Below are 24,876 nucleotides of genomic sequence, written 5' to 3' on the forward strand. Positions count from 1 at the left end.
TACAGTAAATAATAATGATAGTATAATATTAATTATGAATTATCGCGCCTGAAATTGTTGACCTCCAACTTTAAGTGAAAAGTCGTAAATTCATGACTATCCGCATGTTTCAATAGTTGTTTTTCAAAACGCAATAAACTTTTCTTGACCTACTCATAAAAACGGCTACAGTACTAAAAATAGAAGGTACAGCAGGTAAAATTTCACAAAACAACCCGATTTTGTTCATTCTATTTCCTCTCGACCATGCTAAAAATTATTTTTCTCAATTTCAGGATGATTCAACTCAATACGATCGTGATCACAACCTTGATCTGTTCTGTAGTTGCACAGAACAGCGGAAGCTATCAGAATTTCCGAACAAATTATCAGAATCCAAATAATGTGGCAGGACAACAGTATCCACAATATCAATACCAATTTCAACCACAACAACAACAACAATACAAACCAGTCCAGTCATCGCCATCGTATCAATTCGATCAGCCGCAACAGTACCAACAGGGTCCCCTTCAACAATACCCTCAGGGGCAAGGATCTCAGTACACCCAAGGGTCAGCTCAGCTCTACCAACAACCTCAGCAGCAGTATCAGCAGGGCCAGATCCAGCAATATCCCCAGGGGCAAGGATCTCAGTACACGCAGGGGTCAGCTCAGCTCTATCAACCGCCTCAACAATATCAGCAGGGTCAGCCCCAGTCTTATCAACAAGGCCAGTTCCAGCAGGGTCAGAACCTGCAACAATGGCAGCCGTACAACTCTACGACTCAGTACTCAGGAATGAGTCAATCGACCTCATCGTACAAATCCACCACCCAACCCACTTTCTCCGTTCAATACGATAATCAAGTTAAGGACTGTACAGCACCACGGGTTCGTGGTGATTTTTGCTCTGGCACACAACAGCGACAGATGTTCTACTTCGATTCGGTTCAGAGTTAGTTTTACTTTATCATTTCCGTTTGATACGACGAATTACACCGGAAACAATTCGTCTAACAATTCGTTGAACTGTTGTGGATAAGGGAAAAATTGGGTCAACCGATGCGATATATTGGCGATCAATTTAGGATCTTCAGTGGTGATCATCGCATCATTGATATCGACCCTAATTTTATCTTGGAAAAAAAGAAATGAATTTGAAACAATTCTTCTTCTATAGTTCTACGAAAAAAAAATTCAATCGGAAAAAAATTGACAAAAAACGTGGGTTGGGTCGATTCTTTAGTACCCATCGAGAAATCACAACGTTAGTTAGGAGAACAGAATTTTTTTTTACAAATAGAGAGGGAAGTTCAAGACAGCAGGAAGTTCCAAAAAAGAGAAAAAAGAATGATTTCAAAAAAAAAACTACCACAGGTGCAACCTAACGATCAGCTGAGAGTAAATCCTTTAAAACTTGCCCGAAAAACGATGATAGGTAGTATCAGTCCATCGTTGCGCTATTTAAAGCGGAGATAAAGATTATCTTAACATTCCTCTATCCAGGTTAATAGTTGGGCGTCAAATCCTTCCTGATAAGTCAAAATATGTAAGAGACTCTAAAATTACGATGCTTACCTTAATATGTATAAATATTTATAAAATCACAGGTACATATAATCATGTATAATAATATATGTAGGAAATATATGCAATAGTATAAGTATGTATAAAAATGCAGTTATACTAGGGCAATGTACTAATGCTGAAGAGTAATGCCCCCCACATTGACAGGTAGGTCAAAATCCGATGCAATCCATTCGGTACAACGTCGGCTCGTTTATCACATTCATGCTTCTTTTCTAGTCATCTTTAGAGTTTTTCATTTCCTTCTTTTTCCATTTTTTTTTTCGTTTGGGACGCCTCTGACGTTGTAAAAATCAAAATTACGGGTTAGTACGAGAACATTGTGGGGGCAAAGGGACGTTCTTACAATATGATTCTAGTTTTTTTAAATTAATTTTTGAATGATTCGATATATTTCGAAAAGCGAGTAGATGCGGTTGAACGAAAAGGTAGATAAATGAGTAAATGAGTACATGTGTTTGGATTTTTAGGATAAACATTCACCAGGAATGCCTAATTATTATATTATTTTCGATTCTCTTACCTAATCATTAGGGTGGGTGTAGCGCAACCGGTAAGAGCTCCACTGTGGCACGGTGCGATCGATGGTTCAAAACGGCTCTAGTGCCAACCAAGCCCCTCATCCCTCTGACGTTGATAAAATGGTGCCACAGTTGTCTGGAAGGATAGAAATTAGCTTGATCCTCTGATGACTCCCGGAAGTCACTGTATAGGCTAAAACGCATTCCAAAACCTCAGCGACTACGAATTGCAGTAAAAACACGTTGGTGCATCCCAAATGGATTGATACGCCAGGGGATTTATTTTAATCATTTCTTTTATCCACAAAGCTCAGACCTATCTACAATGCCTTAGTATTCCTTAGTATTTTTCCAGGCTTTGAAGAAGGCGACGACGCCGAAACGTTAGCCAGAATAAAGATCAATAACAATCTTAGTTCTGCTTAAAAAGTAGTACACAATCAAACTCTACGATGCCAAGATTCAAAGAAGGTTGAACTTGGAGCTTCCTTAGTATTTCGTTCCAAGAAGTGCCTTAATATGGCTATTTTAAAGAAAGAAAAGCAGCAACAGTTTTCAATTCTACCAAAAAATTTCTGAATAAGAGAAATCCTATCCACATACAACTATTACAACAGGAACGAATTTAATTGCGTAACCACTTAAGGGAGCTACTCAAACAAAAAATTATCGAAGAACATCCATGATCACTCTTTTTTTTCAAGGAATCTGTCAACCATTCATGTACAATGGCTGTAACGGAAATGGAAATCGTTTTGAAAGTGCCGCTGAATGCAAGAGGATATGTATTGATGGGAATGGAGCCACATCACTCCAGAGGGACGACGCTACCGCCGGACTCCAAGCATCAATGAGATGTGGCTGACTTTTTTTTTCAATTACAAACTAATATAATGTTATTATAGAACAATAATATGAAATAATAAGACTTACAAATGATTTTCTGCGCTTAGATATGTTTTTATTTACTTGTTTTTATTTATTTATTTTATTTTCTAGCTGCATGTCGAGCTGAATATTCCACGGATCATCTCATTCCACAACAATGCACAACCGCTGGTCAATCCTGTTCAAGCGGATATCAATGCAATGCCGGATTCTGTTGTCCAACTTCAGGAAAAGATTTCATTTTTTTCCCTGTAGTGGAATTTTCACCATAACTCTTGGTGCTTTTTTTTAGAATATCTCTGCAATTTACGTTATGATTCTGGAAAATTTGCGGTTGGAGGTGAAAAAAGTGATCGTTACTTCTACACCAGCCAGTACAGAACATGCATGAGGCAAGAACAAATTTTTCTTTTTCCAAAAAGATAAATTTTTCTCCTATTTGCTAACCCGTCGTTCAGATTCTCATTCTATGGAACACTTGGAAATGAGAACAACTTCCCGGACTATAATTCTTGTATGAGGACATGCGGCGTTTTAGCTCAACAGTGAATGGAAAACTCGTCAACCAAAATAACATTTCCTAGTCAATTTGTCTTTTTTTCGGATTAGGACAAATCACTCTTTCCGACGGGTTTTTTTCAATAAGATGTTAGCCTCTGTTTTGTTTTTTTTTCATGAATTTTTTTTAACGAAAATTCTGAATGTTCTTCTTTTTCAAAAAGTTCTATAATCGACAAGTTATTAAAAATGCCAGACATATAACTATGTATGTACTTCCGGGAAATGTGAAATTGCTAGAGAATAAGGATAAATCCTCAGGAAAAAGCTTACAAAAGAAAACAAAGCAAAAAATAAAGTAAACTTCACTAAGCATTATCAGTTAGTATCTTTTTGGAGAAAAAAAAAAAAAAAAAAAAAAAAAAAAAAATATTAAAATATTAATAAAAAAAAAAAAAAAAAAAAAAAATTTATTTTTTTTTTAAAAAAAATTTTAAAAAAAAAAAAAAAAAAAAAAAAAAAACTTAATAACACGTTACCAGGCTACCCTTATTTTTTGGTTTCGATTGGTAATCGAAAGAGCAAAATAGAATAAAAATAAAATTTTCTATATATTCATGGGCGGGTGTAGAGCAGTCGCTAAGAGATTCCGCTATGAGTCCCCCATCTATCAATGGTTCGAAACCGCTCTCGTGTCAACCAAGCTCCTCATTCATCCACGTTCCATACATTGGTACCAGACCTGTCTGGGAGGATAAAATCACTGACTTGTTACGCATCCCAAGCGGATAGAGTAAGGTTAGACACGTCTTCCTCTTCTATGCAACATTTTATACATAGCTGTCACTAACGATCAATTCGATCCATATTTCCTCAATTACCTCTGTACGATAGGAATTACGATTGCTACTTCCTCACTTATTGAACACTTCCTGTGTTTAGTAAGTGAGAAAGTTGCAATCGTAATACTTATTATACATAAATGTGTCATAAACAAGAACAAGAAGGAATAGACTTCACTTTGATTTCGCTTGAATGCATCACCCCCGAATCCGGCGTGGTATGGATTTTCGTTGGAGTGTACCTATATCGGGTCGTAGATTATGAAAATACAGAAGTGGTTCCGCTCATCTTTCCCCTCATCTTTCTCGTCGAAAATCCATTTGGACGCCGTGATAGACAATTCATTTCATTCGACGAATCGCAGGCGGAGGCGGGGCGCAGGGGTGGCGTGTTGCAAGGATGTCGTAAGGAACCGCATTTCGAAACGGTCTGTTTACAATGACGCAGGGAGAGATGAGCCGTACCACCCCTGCATTCATAATCTACAATCCGATATAGATATACTCCAACGAAAATCCATACCACGCCAGAGGGGATGATGCCTTTAAATTCTATGCAGCCTCTATCTGGTCTCGAATGAGGTATAATCTGCATTTAAACTTCCTGAACAGTAAACAAGTACAGCGCATATGTTGTTGAACACGGATGCGTCGAATCCATCTGGGAATCAGACAAATTTTGTCTATGTATTTATGTATTTATACATAAATATTCATACTATATATTGTATATATATTATTTATTTTTATACCATATATGTATTTATACTATATGTTTTCGAGGAAAAATAAATAGTAGACGCATGTAAAATGAATATTCTTTATTTGGTGCGTTATTGGAAATTCATATTCATTTTCCATGGTAATCGTAGACATTCCGACCAGTATCCGTAACAATTTTACAGAAATTTTCACCATGAGCCTGGAAAGAGAAAATAAAAGGAAATACGTAAATGAAACAAAGAAAGTAATCCTTGAACGGAAAAGTGAGATCATAACAGGAATGGGTTTTTCTCAATTATCGAAGACCACCGACACCTAACCTGGCAAATCCCTCCAGCTTTTCCAGCAATTTTGTAGACACAGCCGCAATAATCTCTGTCACATACTTTCCATGGTTTCCGGAAAATATAACAGACGCCATGATCCGTGCAGCATTTCCTGTGCCGTTCTGAAAATTTCAGCTCTAACTTCGTCGTATATTAAAATATCTTGGTTTCTAATTAGTGATCCACTTCCTATTGATGATACTCTCATAGAAAAAAAAAATTCCATCGTATCTTGGTTCATTTTCTTGCACTCAGAATGTTCAAGACTCGTTTTTTTTAAGGAACAGAACTATTTGAATCACTGAAAATTACGAGAAAAAAACATGTAAACTACTGTAGATTACTTAAAGGCATCACCCCACGAATCTGAGGTGGTGCAGATTTCAGGTGGAGTATTCCTATACGGGATGGGAGACTATGGAGAGGGGGGTGATTCCGTCCATTTCTTCCTAATTGCCGTAAAAAACGGCGCGCTCCAGTCGAACTCCCTGTAGAAAATAGTGCGCCAAAACGCCTGAAGCCGTATCTTCGGGGCCGTTTTTTACGGCAATTAGGAAGAAATGGACGGAATCACCCCCGTCTCCATAGTCTCCCATCCCGTATACGAATACTCCACCTGAAATCCGTCTCAGATTCGTGGAGTGATGCCTTTAAGTACTGCTACGAGTACTGTTACCATCTACAGTATCCCGATGCTCCTCGTCGGAGCCTACATGGAATTTACTAGAGTTATTAGGAGAAAAGCAACGATACTTCCAGCTCCACATTTCCGCACAGAGACTCCAACATCGTCAGTTTCTTGATACGGTACCTATATCGCAGTGTGATGCACTCTGGGCATCACATGGCCATAGAAGAGGACGACTTTTTGTTTAATTATTTTATGGAAGACTTTTATTCACTTGTAATACTTAGTACTCTTTTTTCATTTCACTTTTATTTTTGAAAAAATTTTAAAAAAACACTGTGATGTATATGTCCAGGATGTGTTGAGTAATACCTATTCATACAAGCTTTTAAAGAATTACCTAAAAGATCTGGACAATCAAGCATGACAAACATTTCCATGAGGTTACTTGTGACCAGTTCTACACCGCATAGCAAACGTGAGGTGTTTGGTACCACCATTAATAAAAGCAATATGAAAATTGTAAGGAGTCTCATCTGCAAATGTTTAAAACGCGGATATATAAAAGATTTCGTGAATACGGAAAAATTATTGATGACTGGATTAGTAGATTTCCACCAAAGAAAAAAAAACGGAAAAGAAAACCTGTCATTTTTTTTTACTGAAAAGGAGAGGATCTTTGAAAGAGAACTTTATCTTCATCCGCATCGTAGCAATAGTGGAACAAAAATGACAAAGGTTATCCAGGATCCTGGAAGTAGTAATCGCCGACTTTATACGGGGTTTGCTTGATTGGATTACAAGAGCGGAGAGTTTGTTTTCCCGCCGAAAACAAGAACAAGTGTGATTTGGGGATTCCCAGGGACAACAGAAAAGACGATTCATATGGTTGCGGGTATTTCTATAACGTGGATACAAACTTCGATGGATACAAACTTCCCAGTATGTTTTCATTGAACAATCACTGACCGAATAAGTCACTGAGTTCTTGCATCCTTGATCCTTGACAATACGGTATACTTTCCAACAGTGATCAGAGAATATTTCGGGAGAATCCACGTATTTTGACGATGAAACGCTTGACCTAACAATGTTTTGATATTTTCTGGAAACTCACGCTTCTCTCAAGACAAAAACCACATTGAAACATCTGATGAACATGTGGATTTATTAAATTTCTCGAGTAAATCCTGCTTCACTTCATTTGCCCTTTTTCCCATGGATTTATCACACAGAATGTTAAGAGAACCGAGCTTCATGTCGTTTTGACCCGACTATACTACCATTATCATTACTAACATGGTTATTGAAATTATTCTAAGTATAAAGAGTTTCAAGGTGTTTCTTAAGGGGAATTAGTAATAACTAGGTTTCCTTCGTGAGTAGTCAAATTTGTACTATGTAGTTTAACATCCTTTTCAACTTTATTTATCTTAACATTCAGTTAGATCCAGAAACTAGCACATAACTCAGCTCCTCTCTTTACCACACATCAGAATGGAGCGCAAACTATCCATTAAATGTGTCTCGTCTAGTGTTTCCAGAAAACAAAAGAAAAAGAAAACGAGGTATCGAAGAGCTACCGCTTTGACTGGATTCAAAACTGGTCGGGTACGGATAATTTAAAGGCATCACCCCACGAATATGAAGTGGTACGGATTTCAGGTGGAGTATTCGTATACGAGATCGAAGATTAAGGAGAGGGGGGTGATTCCGTCCATTTCTTCCTAATTGTCGTAAAAACGGCCCGAAAGATAAGGCGCCGCACAGGGCTGGCACTATTTTCTACAACGAGTTCGACTGGAGCGCGCCAGCCGTGTGCACACGCAAGATCTTTCGGGCCGTTTTTTTACGCCAATTACCAAGAAATGGACGGAGTCACCCTTCTCTTCATAATCTACGATCCCGAATACGAATACTCCACCTGAAATCCGTACCACCCTAGATTCGTGGTATGCTTGTTTTGAACGATAATACTGGGAGAATCTATAAACAGCAATTACAATCCGAGCAACTTTTTTAGAAACCTCAACGGATACTGACCAGCCTGCATGAAACCTGGATGGTCAGAGATGTACAAAGATACACTAAATAGATAGAAGTAGACAGGTAAATAGTACAAAAACAATTGGATGTAAATGAACATACAATATAAACAGACATTACAAAAAGAGATTATATTTCATAAATACGACCCTGCTACACATATACTGCTTTCCTTTCCAGCACATCCAGAGGTTCGCATCATCACGTATATGCGATAACAATGGATGACGGAAGGCAGAAAACAGTCCGGAGGGGAATTCTACGAAGAGAAAGGAAAAAAAACAGAAATTACAATCCTGCGAACTATCACACACACAACAGAACGCAAACAATCATTGAAAAAGCAATAGACACAATAGAGCACATACAACTACATATCCCTGTACTGTACTGCCAAAACAATAAATATCTAAACAAAAGAAGGAAAGGAACTAACCTTACATATACTACGACGTGAAAATGAAAATCTCAGAACAATAGAACATTATTTTATGGTGTCTCTTACTGTGCATTGTGTGAGCAGTTCCCAATAACAACATATCGCACGCTTAACCTCCTAAGTCTACGGTGCTGTCAGTTTTGTGAGGTTTATTCCTATATTTCTTTGGGACGTTGTTTAAATTACTTTTACTAGGTTATGTATATAATAATCAGTAGAATTTTCTTATTGTTTGCTGCTTGATTCCTTCGTTGATGCGTTAGTATTTCATCTATTGGAGGCTGTGTGATCTGTCCTGGATTTGATGTGGTTCGGGCATCTCCATTGTTGCACTTTCGTGTTATTTTTTTATGACTACTATTTAGGTATTTTTCCGCAGAAGTCATGGAAAATGCGGGAATTTTGGTAGAACCATTGGAGAACAATGATTCGTTGGCGGATAGAATCGGAGAGCTCATTCGAGAGGCTCAATCGACTTCTGATACTAAACAGAAATTGGAATTTCTTAACAAAGTTGGTTTTTATACTCATTAGATTTGTTAGACAGTTTTTTTAATACTCATTGGATTTGTCCTAAACATCTGATTATTTTTTTTCAGGCACAAGATTTGTTACTGAATGTTGACAGTTCTGGTCATCTTCTGGACAATTTCCTTGATGAAATGCTTGAATTCACTTCTTCTGAGGATTTCCATATGCGCTGCTTTTCTGCTAATTTTATAGAAAAAGCATGGTAGGCTGCTGGTTTTTAATTTTATTGATGTTCTCTTGTTTTGTTTACTTTTACATATTCGCTTATTTTTTAGCAAAAAGGATGCAGATGTTTTGAAGAAAGCTATAACGAATCTTTCTTATCTGTTGATGTCAGGCAGCCAATCTCGAGGAGGTGTGATTGTTATGAAACGGGTAGGTGGTTTTTTTTTCTACGCTATTGAATATGGACTTCTAATCCTTCTTGGGTTTTCACTAATAGCAGGCTTAGTACGATGAAACTGCCACGGTTTCTGTTTTTTTTTTGTTTTAAGCCCTTTTCATCCATTTATACACTCAGGATAATTTTATTTCCCAACTATTCATGCAGAGAGTAGCGTTAAGCTCCATCGTACTCTATGTGTCAGTGACGTTCATCACTCGTTTTAGGTTATAACAGTTTGTGCCAATATTTATCCCTACATTTTGAAATGGGCCTGCGGGCGAAAAGCTGACGCAGATGCAGAGAAATGCTGGGAAGCGTTCTCGGTTTTGAAAGGACGTATAGTTAGTCATGCAGATTCTGACAATGAAGGGTAAGGAAATATCCTACATCCTTTTTCTTTTCTCTATTATTTTTTTAAATTTTTTTTGTTCTTATTTTACGTGTGCTTTAGTATTCGAACAATGACGTTTAAATTCCTGGAAGCGATAGTGCTTTCACAGTCACCAAAAACGGAGGTATGTTGTGAAGTACGCATTTTTTTTGTCCATTGAACACTGTATGATTAGGAAAGCGACGTAAGCAGAGGTGAGGACGTGATGTCGTTGAGTGATGTCCCTCGAGATCATCGCTTTATCTCATACAGAAAGCTCCAATCAGAAGCTGCAGTTAATTTACAATCTCTTATGGATCAAACAACATTACCGCATATATCAGCGCAGGTGGGGATGGGCCTAGTTGTTTAAACCCTCACTCCAAATATTTTCAAATTTATGTCTGAAATTTAGAATTTGCTCACTGTTTTAACCGTCCTCTGCAATGTTGCAAAGCGACGGCCCGATTATATGGCACGAATTCTTGATTGTCTTGAAGCTCTGCATATCAACCTCCCACCCACCCTTGGAGCCAGTCAGGTATTGTTTTCATAGCTTTTCTGTTGAATCCGCCCTTCTGTTGCTCAGAGCATTTTCATGTAAGTGGATTGTAGCAATATATTCTGGTTTTTAGGTGAAATCAATGCGTAAGGAATTGAAAGCTCATCTTCTTCGTATTCTGAAGCACTCAGCATCATTGCTTCTACACCCCAGAATCACAACTCTGCTCACTGATTTAGGAGCGTCTCAAAGTGTGAGTTTTCTATGCGCAATAATTGTCTTAAGGAGGGAATTACATGGAAAACATATAAAACATTCGTCTTAGGAGATCAACCGGAATATGCCGCCAAATATTGCTGAATTGCGACGAAAGGCATCAAAACGACAAACAGCAGCTGAGGAGCCTGCTGCGAAAAAGAGAGCGAAAAGCAGCGAAGGATCTGGAGGTGGGTGACTAAGATAGTGGTTTAGAAAACATGTAGAACAGTAGAATAGTCGGAAAATCAATTTTGCACCGTCAAAACTCGACAGGATTACATTTGATTTGTTTGGCATCCTGAACATTGCTTTATGGAGTTAAAAACAGGATATTTTGTGACCGCTCACCATATCTAACTGAAGCGAGAAAGTTGCCTATTCCTATTCCTTATTTATTTACAGTTGTGTTGGATGACGATGAATACCAAGATGACGAACCGTCGACATCAGAAGGGGTACCGCCGATTCCCGACTCCGCTCATCAGTCAGCCATCGACATCACAGCTGAATGGATTTACGAAAGGCTTAATCCTAAGCTTGTAGCCAATCTTGTGCTAATTTCTTTGGTAAGCACAACAGAATCCCTTGAAAGTATCCACTGCATCGGTTCGATGAGCGCATCAATCATTAAATGCTCATTTCAGGTGACTCTTCCAGATGAAATGCCTGCCGCATTTGCTTCAAGTTTTACGCAGATTGCTACGGCTGGAACCGAGGTACAATCATTATTTTGCTATCCTTTTTTTCGATCTAGTTCTGGTGCTTCTGATATTCTCGATATTCACGGGTCCAAAATGCTTGAAGAGTGTTTATTTTAGCAACATCGTCGCCATCTTGCTCGTAGTATGGCAACTCAGGCTACGGCGCAGGAGCTCGGTCCCGGTGCAGAGCAAATGCGAAAGGAGAAGTTAGCGAAGTTCATGGGTACGTTACTTACTGTTGTAGTTGCTACTAGTTTTCTTTTCAAGAAATTTATTCTGTTTCCTTCTAAAAGGCTGTGCGATACTTTTGGTCTTCAGAAGTTCCTGTAATCTCTTCGTTTTTAGAAAGGCAATCCGCCCGAAAGGATGGAGCCTTTGTGCCTCCTACTCCAGCCATACATTTGGGAGGTCATTCCAAACAAAAACCTCCCGTAGTACCAATAGGAGCTTTACCAGGACCTGTGAGCTTTTCATTTTCATTCGCTCCTATGATGGAGAATAAATGTGTACTGCGGCTATTCATGAATTTCTAAGAATTTTAGACTCCAGCTCCGCTTCCTCCCGTATCGAAGATGAAACAACAATTTAATCTTTACTCGAATACGAAGGAGTTGTCAAGGGAGGAAATACAATCGCTATTTGAGTGCTGTTTCATGTCTATAATGAAGGCAGAGCGTTGGTCCCATCCTTTCTGTTACATTTTCTATTTGATTTTATTGTGTTTACGTCTCGTTACTGAAGTAGAAAAAAGTCCGGTTGTAATCGGGTACTAACGATTGCGACTGAGGTGGATTTGTTACTCGATGTCAGCAAGCCAGATTTTTTCTCTCGCTTCTGAATTTGCTACATTCGTTTTTGCTTATTTAAGATTTTTATAATTTAGGACGAGCTCGGCAAGGAGGAACCATGTCGATGCATCACGTAGTCCTTGTCCGTATAGCCACACGATTCCATCCGTTACCAGAGAAACTGTACAATGAATTAATAGAGTTCATTGTCGATGCAACACAGCATCGTTACCGTACAGATCTCGCTCTGTTATGGGTAACGGAACTGTACTCACAATATCAAGGGTGAGTTCTAATAGTTCCCTCCGAAGTTCTACTTTTGTTTTTGCTTCTGCGCGTAGTGAGCCACACGAGTTGATTTTTCTCGACTTTTCGAAATTCAAATTTTTCCTCTATTGTCTTAGGTTCACAGTTTGCTTCAACCATGACTATATGTCCTCGTACGGTAGAGCTCCTAAAAAGGAACTTTTCGAGAATTTCGACACCACTCTCTGCAATCTTCTCCAGAAACTTTTGGATAAGGGACAACACAAAGAAGCGTATGTCATCGCATTTTTGTTCATGTACGTGATCTATTATGTTTTTCGCAAATATGTTGTTTAGGCTCTTCCACAAACTTCTGCTCGATTGTCCTCTGGTCACAACAAATGCGTTGAAAATTTTAGAAAAGGCTTGTTTGGATGAGGTAGGTTTTTAACCAGTGTTTGTTTCTATGTAGATCAGAATGGTCTAATTTTTTTTTGAACAACGTTTCGATAAGTGTAGAATATTCGGCCGAGTAATAGTTTCAAACACTATTCTAGAACGCTGTAACCCTTGATAGTCTCAGAAACATTTCTGTGGCAGTAACTCAGTACTGAATTCCTCAATTTTCAGAGGCAAAGTATGCATCATAAATCGCGATAAAATGCTGATTGTAGCAATGATTAGCGCGCGGAATGAAATGAAATTATTATCCCGTTCGTAGATCTTGAGAGCAAGAACTCGGGATGTAAATATTGGTGACCGTACAAAAGTGTGGTGCTACTAAAATTCCAGATTCCTGTCTAGCTTACTCCTACGACGCTATTAAATACTTATGTTTAAGGTATATTGTGCGTTTGGTATAACCACGCTTCGTGAACTCTTATTAACACGGAATCGGCAACGTAGCGAATTGGTTGATTTGTTGTTCAAATTATGCTTCTACGATCGAGCAGAGGTTGGTTGCGTCTGATTCGATTTTCTTCTTTTCGCACTGTTATCCACAAATATAACGAAGAGTTAGTGGTTTAGGTTAAGCAGCTTTGCGTGGATACTCTGAAGGAGTTGTGCTCTCTAAAGTACATGCACCGTGATCTGCGACTTAAGCTCATCGAACAGCTGAACGAATGTACATTACCAACTCCTCCTCCATATTTTGTTGCCTATAATGTGAGTTTAGTCAGTCTGTATCAGAAATTAGTCTGAAGAAAGCAATGAGGTTTTATTCATTCGTGTGAAAGTTCGTAGCTTGTTGTTTTTGTATTCTGTCGCACAAATACAAGGAGAATTTTATCAGGATAAGATCATTATAAAGTTTCTATTATTTTTAGCCTCTTTCATAAGAAAACAGATAGGACTTACAACTGGAAATATACTATCGTGGAGTCCTTTTTCATCTCATGTCATCTTTCATGTCGTACACTTTTCAGCACGCTACTGAGTTCAGTGAGCCAATTTTCCGCAGTGGGATTCACCTTTATCTTGCCATCCTGCCCATGGACACCTCCCTTCTTTTTCCACTTGCACAAGCGTATACGAAAGCATCAACTCTTCTCAAAAAGGCACTTTCTATATGTTTAATTCTAAGAAGCGTTCCACACAAGTCCGACTTCTAGATCTTGTTACGATCGATCGAAAATTCCATAAAAGCCATAGGAATGGATAATCAAGATATGCTACATCTTCTCGAAGAATGTCCTGTGGGAGCGGAATCTCTCGTTGCTCGTGTCGTTCATCTCCTAACCGAACGACGTTAGTGATTCGGATTAAAGTACCCACCACATAAGGATGACCAACGCTAAGGAACTTTACTTGCAGATACCGCGACGAGGGAAGTCGTTTCTCGAATGAAGAAACTGCATGAAACGAGGCACACTGATGTACGGTCGCTAATCCCCATTCTTAATGGATTGGAGAGGGTTGGTGTTTTTGCTCTATTTAACCACTGCAAAGTTTTTTTTATTTATCATGATTTTTAAACGGATGTATATTTTTTCTTCTTTTTTTCTTCTAATTTGTCGTAGCGTTTTGTTCGTGTTTAATTCCTTTTCCTTCTTACCCTCCTCCTTGGCGTAGGAGAACTTTCGTGTTCTCTTCATCATTTCTTTATTTTATTTTTTTTAACCATTTCTCGCGATTTTATACCCGTTCTTGTCACCTATGAAAGAATGAAGGACACATATCCCTTGATACTATCTCGCGCAGGATTTCTATGCATCTCTGTATCTTGGGCCTACTTTTTTCTCGAAAACCATTACCCGCAATTTTGTTGAGCTTGTAAAAGTTCTCAAAAATAGATGATAACTGTGAATTGAAAAGGACGTTGAGCACTGTGTTGCAATTTCTTAGGTTTTTTTTTACCACTACCCTATTTTGTACACGTGCGCCTTCGCAAATGCTTTCGTTGGTTTATATCTCTTTCGCATCTCTTTCCTCGGACTAAGAAATCCCTGTTTAACCCCGCTCTCACTCATTTCTTTTTCTTTCATTGATAGATTTGTCAAGATGTGGTCTTCCTAAGGATTATGAGTACTGATGAAGCACGATTTTCATTAGTGAATGGTAATCATTGCATTTTTTTCAGGAAGACATAATCAGGATTCTGCCTTTGTTCGTTTTAAAGCCTGCGTATCAAAATTCTGTTGGCCTTGTATTCAAAAAGTTGCTTACTGGAAGAAGTGGGGATTTGGAGTTGTTTGTAGGTTTTGCTCAGCCACGTTTTGAAAATTATGAAACTTTTCAGATGTCGACACCGGTGAGCCAACTCTCAGCGCACCTGAATTGATTTTCGAGTACCACAAAGTACACCCTTCCACACCTGAGGAATTCGAAGTTCAAACTGCTAGTAAGTTATTTCCTTTTAATGTACACTAACCTGAACACAAGTGATGCAAATCGTAAATATAGTAGGATCAAAACGACATGAAGCACGGTGCAATTGCGTACGCGGCTTCTCTCGAGGTGGTGCGATGTGGCGTAGCGGTTACGAGCGTACTGGAACTCTTGCTGGCACCACCCATCACCGCAGCTTTCGATGGTCCCACCTCGGTTCCAGCTGCTGCCTCCACCGCGCCGTTTCGAGCGCGTACGCAAATGCACCGTGCTTCAAGTCGCTTTGACCCGACTATACAGTGTTTACAAGCCTGTGACCCTTTTCCCTGTTCTTTTCCCTGAAATTTCTGAGTTTTTTTAAACATGGTTCTTCTAAAATTTTTGAGTTCGTTTGTTCCTGAATGATTTTTAATATCCATGAAAGCTGTTATCAGATCTGAGAGAGTTGCTGGATTCACGAGCGATGACCAGAGAAGCTGTAGCGGAGGGAATTGAACGTTTAATGGAGTTAAATCCGCTTCCAGCATTGTTCTACTGCACACTTGTTATTGTGTATAAAAAGGTAATCTCCATATTTTTCCTTATTCACCACCTTAACACTATGAGAAAAGATTTTGTTACGGAAATCGTTACTTGGATGTTGTTTACTCTCCGTTTCAGTACCCTTCGTTAGACAGCTTCCTGGGGAATATTGTGCAGAAGGTGATAGCCAAAGATCTTTCATCGCGTGACGAAATCACTCGAAAAGCGTTCTACCGAGCACTTAACAGCCTCAAAACTGTTGCTTACTCTGTAAGTTTGTTTAAGTTCCTTCATTTCTTGTCGTCTTCATTGTTTTAATATTGTGTGCGGAATTGATAAGATTGCTTTCCAGGCTATCCTGACAAAGTTCACAATGGAAGAGTTTGAAGAGTTCTTGGGGTATAGCAATCGCGCTGAAACTCTTTTGGCTCTGAAGGAATTTCTCCCTACGCTTTCTACTCACCAGCAAAAGAATATCAGGTCAGAATCTTTATGAATTTATTATAAATAGATATTTTTCTAGAATATAACGGGTTCAAAAATACCTTCATGTGTGTTGAAAGGATCTTCGAATTAGTGACAGGTCATATTGCGGGCTTAGTCTTTATTACGTTTCGCATAGTACCTCGTTAATGGTGCAAAAATGAATTGTGGGCACATTATTCAAGCAATATTTGAACGATTTTGTTGTTTTGCTTTTTTGATTGTTTGATTGAAACTTATTTCTTCCAAACAAATTTCTCCAAATGCTTTCTTACAGCGAATCTCGTTCTATTTCAGCACAGCTATAGTGGACATGATTAAAGATCGGGACGAGAAAAAGGACAAAACAAACAAAGAAGATAAGGACCGAGAAAAAGATAAAGAACGAGAACGAATACGACTGGATCGACGGGATCGTGAAAGAGAACGGGATAGGGTAGGCATAACGTTTACAAAAATTTAGCTTTTTCTATTGCTTCAAGTGTCGGTGGAGTTACTTGGTAAGGGAATTTTTTTTTTATCGAGAAAGAAGCTCTACTATCCTATTGAGAAATCTCACGTCTCACATGCTTAGAAAGATCCGTTTTGAAAGTGAAAACTTAGAATATGCATTGTTTAGCATATCAAATGCTGATGCGTTTTTTTTTTTCATAATTCTTCATTTTTGGAATTCGAAAAGGGGATAATGGCAAATTTACAGGAGCCATAGAAAGAAAAGTTCCATTTTCTTATTCTCTCGACACACAACAGAATTTGATTTTCGCTGAATTCGGCAAGAAATCTTCCCATTCGAAACTTGACAGTGAAATACAACTGAGGAATTGGTCCCATGTGAATCATTAAAGGATGAGGAAGGAGATAAGAAAGGAAGGAAGGATGTGCCAGGAGCCTTTTTGTCAATAGCGAAACTGCGTATTCAACTCTTGTGTGTTATATATGGAGACACGAAATGAAACATAGCTTTCTCATTTGATACTTTGAGGATTATTTGTTCTGAAGATGTAGCCAATTCACACAGAAGTGATAGGAAGTTTCTTATTATTGGAAGATCGTGTTGTTGCACAAGATTTTGGTTTTATTACTATTTATTGAAATGAAAATTTTTAGAAAGAACGGCGTGAGCGCGACTCTCGATAGCCGATTGCTGCTTGATGGAGCTCTGATCCGATTCTATCTCTTCACGGGATCTTTACTGGCGACATTAGTGATCTCTTATCAGAATTCCTTTTTTTTGTTCAAAGGTGTACTTTATTGTTATGTATTTACTGAGGGTTCCGAAATTCATTTATTAATCCTTTGGTGACTTGTTTAGGTGTTCTAATCTTTATTTTCTGTTACTTGTTGCCATTGGTTGTACATTTGAGATTTTCTAGATAAAATTGAATGCTGTATATTAGGTCTTTATTCGGAACATTTTAAGGTGCGAATGTCCCTGATTAATTCTTGGCCTTATGCATTAATGGCTGAATCAGCTACAGCTAAATTTCGCGTAGGTATGTCACGACCTCCACCACAACCAATATTTGTTCATCATGGTTTTATGGGAGGTGTGACTTCGTGTGCATTAATTAACAAGAACAACTGCAACGGTTTGTTGGTTGGTACAGCTGCGGGAAGATGCGAGTTATACGATGCTGAGACTTATGTGTTAATACGGACAGTTTATGGTGATTTTTATTTGGATTCTGATTTCATCCTGCCAATGTGCTCTTTCTCCTTAGATAACAAGCTTGAAGTGAAAGTTAGAGGAGTGATGTACATATAGTAAGGTCAAAACGGCATGGGCCAGGGTGCTGTTCCGTAAGCTGCTGCGCTCGAAGCGGCGCGGTGGAGATTCGAAAACTTTTCGAAAACAAGTTCTGGGAGTTAAAATGGGGGGGGGCGGTCGTTAGGAACCCGCAGCCGGATAAGTGCCTGCAGAAGGCTAAGCTACTAAAAGAAAGAAGGAATATAGAGCTTCAAGAAATAAGAGCGCGGTTGACCCAGTTTGAACCGTGTCATTGCCTTGTGGTATAGTCAGGTCAAAACGACATGAAGGACGGTGCAGCTGCGTAAGCGACTGCGCTTGAAGCGGTGCGGTGGAGTGAGGAAAGGACCGTTACTAGCACCCCTCATTGCTGCAGTTCGCGATGGTCCCGCCTCGATCCCAACCGCTAGTGCTACTGCGCCGCTTCGAGCACCTGCACCTGCTTACGCCCCGTGTTTCATGTCGTTTTGACCCTACTATACTCTTTTTGCTTGCGCTTTTTTTGTTGAAAAAAATCTTACGGTAACGTTTCCCCTTTGGTGTTTTGTGTCCTTATTTCTGTTTCTATCTATCAGAGGTAGGCAGTTTTGTAGGAAAATGCTATCGTATGGCGACTACACTAAAAGTGTTTCCATATGCTATCAATTTGTTTAACGCTTTCCTCATGTTTGTTCCCTGTTTTGTAGTGGATGAAGAGAAGCGAGCCATCTCCTCTATTGGTGCTTACGACGATGACTTGTTATGGGTACATGTAAGGAATTACGGAGTGCTTCTGCTCGGATCTGACGATAAGATTCGACATACTTTGAAACTGTCTCATTGCGGTTACTGTAGGGCCACTATGATTGGTTCACTCCTGGTGTATCCGGATACGGCAGTGAGTATTATTTCTCAGGCTCTTATTTATCTTTTTTTGGGGGCTTTATCCACAACCAAAAGAACTGATATCCAGGATGAAGAGCATCTTCTCCGGTTCGTCCTAGTGGATTCAGGAGATCGCAATCGGGTGGTATTGAAACAGCTGCCTCTTTCTATTGTTTCTGTTGACGAAGTATTGTTCGTAGGAGACGAAGCAGGTACTATCACGCGAATCTCTTCCGAGGGAAAGGTTGAGGCTGAGGTAGGTTTTCCCATAACTTTTCACAAATTACTTTAGATGATGTTAGGTACTGCAGGTCACTCTCTTCAAAGATCCCGTGTTCTGTGTAGCAGCGACATCTGTTTCCCTAGCATGCGGTTCTTCTAAGTCTCCACTCTTACTGGTACCCACAGCTAATTTTCATGGAGAACGCCGAAAAATTGATTATCCTCAAAGGCAAGTGCAAATCTGCCCTATAATTCAATTATTTGACGGTTATTATTCTACTTATCTGACAAAATTTCACATTTAATTAGTCGCTGCAGCTGTGTGGTTTTCCAATACTGATTATATTTCCATTATCTGTGTTTTTCGAAAGTTTTAATGCTGTCAGATGCATCATTCATCCCAGGATACTTCCTTTCATATTTTGCTATCAGCATAAAGTTTATTTCATCACTTTTTTTGGTGATGTTTTTCCAGAAATCTACGATAGGTTGCTCAGAAAATTAGTTCTCTGTTTTTTTTTTCTGAGGAATAGCTATCTATCTGTAAACTCTACCAAGTTTTATGTTTTGAATAGTTTTTTTTAAACCATTTTTTTTTTGCGCTCAGTATTTAGTGAGTGGAAAATTAATTGAAAGAGTATATCTGGGAAAGCAGTAGGAGAGGGAGTGAGTTCCGTTGTCAATTTCACTAGCACTTTTCAATCTATCTTTGATATTTGACCTTTTCTTTTCAAGTGGTTTAGTTTTCTATTCTAGTGAAGGATATTCTTACACTAACATTCGTGTTCTTTGCATTCATACGGTTCTCTAACGAGAATCGCAGTGTACTGTACTGGTCTTCTCCTTTGGGTATTCTTATGATCTAAAACGGTTTATAAACTTAGTTCCTACTTTCATTTCTTATAAATACAGCTTGAGCCTTGGCGGGTGTAATGCAGTCGGTAAGAGTCTCGCTGTGACTGCGCGATTGATCGATGTTTCGAGACCGCTCTGATGCCAACCAAGCCTTTCATCAACAAAATATCGACTAGCCTTCGCAAGTCATTGTAAGACTGCACGTAGAAACCCCAAATGGTTCAGAATTAGGGTCGAACGCGTAGGCGAACCCCAAAAGGGGTTTAAAAAACCCCGAGCGCTTTAGCCACTTTATAGTTTAGGATAGTTGTTCCAGTATAATTGTATAAAATTGCAATCTTCCCTCCTACTACGCCGATCATGCTGCATTCGATACTGCACTACTTTCCATACGTTGTTTTTGAAGAATTTTTTGTAACACTATGGGAACCTTACCTACCAAAAGTACACATCCATTGGGACTGATTGATTCGGAATGTACGCCTCATATTAAGGTGTCCTGTACTCTCTGTGAGACTAGGAGATTGTTGTATTGTAGGAGAAAAAGTTCTCGGAGACGTTTTGCTGGCATTACTTTCTGGAATGTCATGTGTTGATTGCCAAGCACATATCACGTATCTGTGTGCAAATTTCTGAACCATTCTTGACGAGCGGCGCCCGAATTTGTTTACATATTCTGTTTTTGTTACTTTTCGTTCGACATTATTTTCTGGAAGTCTACCTTAATCCTAACGTTCACCACTTAGGTACTAAAAGAATCATTATGAATATTTTCTAATTTTCTAATTCTTCTACAAATACCAGCAATTATTGCTTGTTCCGAGCTTATCTGATGTGGTTAGGATGAACTTCAATTGGAGACTAGGCGCCTGCCATTAATATACGGTTTTATCCCTACCTTTACCTCGTCCAGCTAGTTACTTTGCAATTTTTGTTTATTTGAGATGAGTTAGGGTCTACTAATGTTTGAGTTGCGCTTTTTTCAAATATCACAATCACATCTATTGATTTTCTAGTGCGTCAAAGTGCAAATAATGTGGGGTTTCCTGGTATTTTGTAGTAAAATAACCTCATTCTCCGTGTCTCGTTGTAAAATGATTGATTGAGAAGTGTTTAGTCGAGTATGACTTATTTCTACCTACCCGAAATAACGCAAACGCACGGATGGAAAAATAGAGACGGAAAAATCATTCAGACCAAAAAATCGAGTAACTAATCAATAAACTAAAATAGGCAAGTACGACGTTATTCTCATGGTTTTTATAGTGCATTGTTTATTTTCCTTTCTTTTTTTTAATACGGTAGGTGGTTTCTAATACGGTTTAGAATGTCGTAGACTTACACAAGCACGTAAATTGACATACATAATTCTTGAATCCTGCGATTTTTTCTGAGGCTCTTGATTCATTTCCGTGTAAAAAGAGATTGATCAAGTTTAAGAGAATTGGAGAAAAAAAAGGAAAAGAAAGAAGGCCCAAAGGAAAAAATATGCTTTTTCGTTCCTTTCCGTCTTTATTTCACTCTAAAAATGTTTGTTGCTTTCAACAACAAGTAAATAAAGGAATAAACTGAGAAGGAATCTTTTCTTAAGTGTTTTATCCGTGTTTTTTTTTCGAAGGTTTAGGAGATTGTGCGGGAAATACTACCAATACTTAAAAATGTACTTAGCTATATCGGAAAAAGTGTACTTTGCCCTAAATGGTAACTAGTTTACTTCATAATTTGGAAGCGAACTGTAACTGTAACTGAACTGTGAACTGAACAATTATTTGTGCAAATTATTTAATTTATAGTTTCATCTGTTTCATCTGTGTAAATTGACTACATAAAGTAACACAACTACAATATGTTGATGAAATAAAATAAAATAAAATAATAAATAAAGAAATAATGAAGAAATAAAGTAATAAATAGTAATAATTAGAGTAAAAAATATGATATATGTATACGTAACGTGTGCCTTTATAATAAATAAAAATAAGTGTTTTTTTTACCGAGACAACCAGTAGAAGCCGCGTTTATGTCAATAATATTTACTTGTTAACTTAGTTGACTGACGTTTCTCAAATTAAATCTTCAAACTAAATTGATCCTGTAAATTTTTAGCGCGCGAGGTGTTGGAAGCTTAGCGTTTTCCACCTCCGGGAAAACGTTGTTGGCAGGCTTCTGGGATGGATCCATACGAGCGTATTCTGTGCAAAAACTCACCATTCTTGTCTACCTCAACTTACATACGGAGTCTATTACGCAGATATTGTGGACGGAAGTAAATGGAGAGGATCGAGTGATAGCAGCTTCACAAGATGAGAAGGTGTCATTGTGGAAATTGAAATAAATCCTGTACTTGTCGTGGATCTCGAATTTTGACGTCGTTTTGAGCAGATGCTGACCGGATGACATCTTCCGCGTCCCTGCCCGTAGTTACTGCGCTGCTGTACGTACGACGTCGACGTCGATGACGTCTTGACCCAGCGATCACCCAGTGTCATGTCGAAAATATCCACTAGGTGCTTGCGCCTTTGTTGTGCGCGGGCGAATGTACTTGGGTACGGTGGTGCGAGTGTACGTAGTGTGGTGTGCTGGCGACCTTCTTGCGTTGGCGTCGACCCGCCGCAATATCTTTCTGCCTCGGTAATGATAAAAATGTCCATCAATCAACCATTAACAGTTGGATATCTACTGGCAGCGCGCCGCGCCAAATTCTTATTAGATCGTTTGATGTCGTGCATCTTTCTTTTTTCTTTGTGTTTTGTTTCGGAAGAAGGAGGTTCTTCTTACGCTCAGTTCGGACAAAACATGTTGCTTATCCTTGCTGAAGAAAATTTCCAGAAACCTTAACAAATTCTTTCATGAAGAGCTCCTGTAAACTACGCGATTTTTTTCATTCTGTAGCGAATATCTTTGCTTAGATAATTTTTTCTTTTGCCGTCTACATAATTTTTATCTCTCCAAAATTCGCAGTTCATTCTAAATTCATCACCGATTTCTCTGTTTGCAACCATTTAAATCTACGTAAGGAGAGCATAGGATGACAGTATAAAATTTTCTTTTTTCTTCTGAAGTCTATTCTCTATTGGCGTAAAATTCTCTCTCTTTCTTTTTTTCTTTCTTTCGCGTTCTCTTCTGTATCTTTTTTCGCATCATTTCCCGATTGTTACCTTGAGAAGTATGTAGGAGATTCCGATAATTTCAAGGATTGCACCCTATCAGTTTCAAGACATTGAGTAGTTGACGGGTATAAATTTCTTTTTGAGCTTACTTCCATCTTTTTATTTCTTTTGAAATGAAGAGTACAAATAAATTTTTTCATGTTATTCTCGCAATTTCAGCTACTTTAATAATAATAATAATAATAATAATAATAATAATAATAGTAATAATAATAATAGTAATAATAATAATAATAGTAATAATAATAATAATAATAATAATAATAATAATAATAATAATAATAATAATAATAATAATAATAATAATAATAATAATAATAATAATAATAATAATAATAATAATAATAATAATAATAATAATAATAATAATAATAATAATAATAATAATAATAATAATAATAATAATAATAATAATAATAATAATAATAATAATAATAATAATAATAATAATAATAATAATAATAATAATAATAATAATGATAATAATAATAATAATAATAATAATAATAATAATGATAATAATAATAATAATAATAATAATAATAATAATAATAATAATAGTAATAATAATAATAATAGTAATAATAATAATAATAATAATCGGATTTAAATTTTAGGCGTTGGTTGGCATCGAGGAATCGACCTATTTCATAATGAGATTCAGTTCAGAACGTGAATATCAATAGCGCAAGATCCGGTTTTTGAATTAATAGAGCATATAAACAATTAAAATATTCCTCTATTTAATAATCAATAACATATCCGTCACATAGCGACAGTTGTTAGTGCTAAATGACGATGTTAAGCTTGCTCCAAGTCTCTCCCATCTCTTTAGACAGAAGCAAAATTCCAAGAATTTGGAAACCATAGGTGGCAGAATCGGAGGTTTGAGATGGAATTTTTCTTCTCTCTAATTCTCTTCTCGGTTTCATACTGAACAGTATTCGATTTTTTTTTTGAATAATTGAAAATTCTTTCGAGACATGAAACGATGACAAGAAATTGCGATGGCATTAGAATTTGAGAAACTTTGCTACTTTAACGGGCAAAAGTTCCACTAAACCGACAAAGTCTTTCTTGTTTTGCCAAGGAACGATTTTTCATCATTCTGTCATTTAAGCTAAGATTTCCTATCGGAAAGAAACTTTTTTCTTCTCAGCGAAACTACCTCCGGCACAATTTTTCAGCGTTTGTTCACAAAAAAAATTAGCGGAAATTCTACAGAGTTGATAAATAAAAAAATGATAAATAATACGTAACTCGATCATATTTTGATATTTTTCTATACAAGACAAAAAAGGCATTCCTTGAAATTTCTTTGAAGACCTTCCTCATAAGTGCTAATTCTATTCCACTCCCAATGATTCCAGTAGCTTTTTGCATGATTTCTGTGTCGTTTCAGCTCGTTGTTTTTTCTATAATATTTTTTGAAGTAAAATTACTAATAGGAGATATTCTCAGCAAATATTTTCCGAGTAGAAATGGAAATTGAGGGGAAAAATGTTGGAGAAGTTCATCTTCAACGGGTCTTCTTCTTCTTCTTCTTCAGGTTAACGATTACGACGCTTAAATCCCCTCTTATATTCTTCCACAACCCGCTGGCCCACCTTTCCATCAAAATCTTCGCTCAGTTCATATTTTTTCTGGACTGAACCGTCTGTTCGTCATGCACAACGCGCTGTGTCATGTCACGCGGTGATGCATTGTGGAAGGCGTAATTTTCTGACTGACAGTCTTTCCACATTTTTAACGCAGCCAGCTGTTACTGTTTTTTTTTTGCTCTGTAGTTTCTGTAGTAGGTTTTCAGTAAGAGCCGAGGAAAGGAAATTAGGTAACGTCAACATTTTGGAAAATTGAAATTCACTTCAATTTTGGTATAGCAAGTATGTCCGTTGATATTGTGGAATCACTATGTTGGACTAA

General features: G+C 37.8%; 5 protein-coding genes across 7 annotated transcripts; 4 read left to right on the top strand and 1 right to left on the bottom strand.

The window, feature by feature from the left end:
• Window positions 1–276: 276 nt before the first annotated feature.
• Window positions 277–942, top strand: RB195_016118 (uncharacterized protein; the record flags this gene model as incomplete). Its single annotated transcript, XM_013439491.2, has 1 exon — window positions 277–942. The coding sequence occupies one exon, from the start codon at window positions 277–279 to the stop codon at window positions 940–942; it is 666 nt and encodes a 221-aa protein (XP_013294945.2).
• Window positions 943–2,542: 1,600 nt separating this feature from the next.
• RB195_016119 (uncharacterized protein) lies at window positions 2,543–3,527 on the top strand (the record flags this gene model as incomplete). Of its 2 annotated transcripts, XM_064207136.1 has the most annotated exons (5): window positions 2,543–2,561; window positions 2,795–2,947; window positions 3,090–3,149; window positions 3,271–3,370; window positions 3,437–3,527. In XM_064207136.1, the coding sequence occupies 5 exons, from the start codon at window positions 2,543–2,545 to the stop codon at window positions 3,525–3,527; spliced, it is 423 nt and encodes a 140-aa protein (XP_064063016.1). The 2 variants fall into 2 exon arrangements, with proteins under 2 accessions (XP_064063016.1, XP_064063017.1); XM_064207135.1 differs by lacking the exons at window positions 3,271–3,370; window positions 3,437–3,527 and having other exon boundaries at window positions 3,090–3,250.
• Window positions 3,528–5,168: 1,641 nt separating this feature from the next.
• On the bottom strand, window positions 5,169–6,989 carry RB195_016120 (uncharacterized protein; the record flags this gene model as incomplete). Of its 2 annotated transcripts, none has more annotated exons than XM_064207138.1 (3): window positions 5,169–5,240; window positions 5,362–5,489; window positions 6,965–6,989. In XM_064207138.1, the coding sequence occupies 3 exons, from the start codon at window positions 6,987–6,989 to the stop codon at window positions 5,169–5,171; spliced, it is 225 nt and encodes a 74-aa protein (XP_064063018.1). The 2 variants fall into 2 exon arrangements, with proteins under 2 accessions (XP_064063018.1, XP_064063019.1); XM_064207137.1 differs by lacking the exon at window positions 6,965–6,989 and adding an exon at window positions 6,396–6,495.
• A 1,875-nt stretch (window positions 6,990–8,864) lies between these two features.
• On the top strand, window positions 8,865–17,232 carry RB195_016121 (uncharacterized protein; the record flags this gene model as incomplete). Its single annotated transcript, XM_064207139.1, has 29 exons — window positions 8,865–8,993; window positions 9,080–9,213; window positions 9,287–9,386; window positions 9,621–9,766; window positions 9,848–9,911; window positions 9,963–10,115; window positions 10,182–10,307; window positions 10,402–10,521; window positions 10,594–10,714; window positions 10,929–11,092; window positions 11,171–11,242; window positions 11,345–11,450; window positions 11,573–11,688; window positions 11,770–11,902; window positions 12,111–12,300; window positions 12,420–12,554; window positions 12,619–12,700; window positions 13,103–13,216; window positions 13,291–13,428; window positions 13,689–13,820; window positions 13,875–14,010; window positions 14,077–14,177; window positions 14,843–14,936; window positions 15,002–15,103; window positions 15,525–15,652; window positions 15,751–15,882; window positions 15,965–16,092; window positions 16,393–16,531; window positions 17,203–17,232. 29 exons carry the CDS (start codon window positions 8,865–8,867, stop codon window positions 17,230–17,232), a joined length of 3,465 nt encoding a protein of 1,154 aa, XP_064063020.1.
• A 358-nt stretch (window positions 17,233–17,590) lies between these two features.
• RB195_016122 (uncharacterized protein) lies at window positions 17,591–22,118 on the top strand (the record flags this gene model as incomplete). The annotated part of the gene is made up of 5 exons (XM_013439495.2): window positions 17,591–17,762; window positions 18,529–18,719; window positions 18,795–18,962; window positions 19,018–19,157; window positions 21,890–22,118. The coding sequence occupies 5 exons, from the start codon at window positions 17,591–17,593 to the stop codon at window positions 22,116–22,118; spliced, it is 900 nt and encodes a 299-aa protein (XP_013294949.2).
• Between the last annotated feature and the right edge of the window lie 2,758 nt (window positions 22,119–24,876).

This window comes from Necator americanus, chromosome V (assembly GCF_031761385.1).
Source record: "Necator americanus strain Aroian chromosome V, whole genome shotgun sequence".
Taxonomy (NCBI): domain Eukaryota; kingdom Metazoa; phylum Nematoda; class Chromadorea; order Rhabditida; family Ancylostomatidae; genus Necator; species Necator americanus.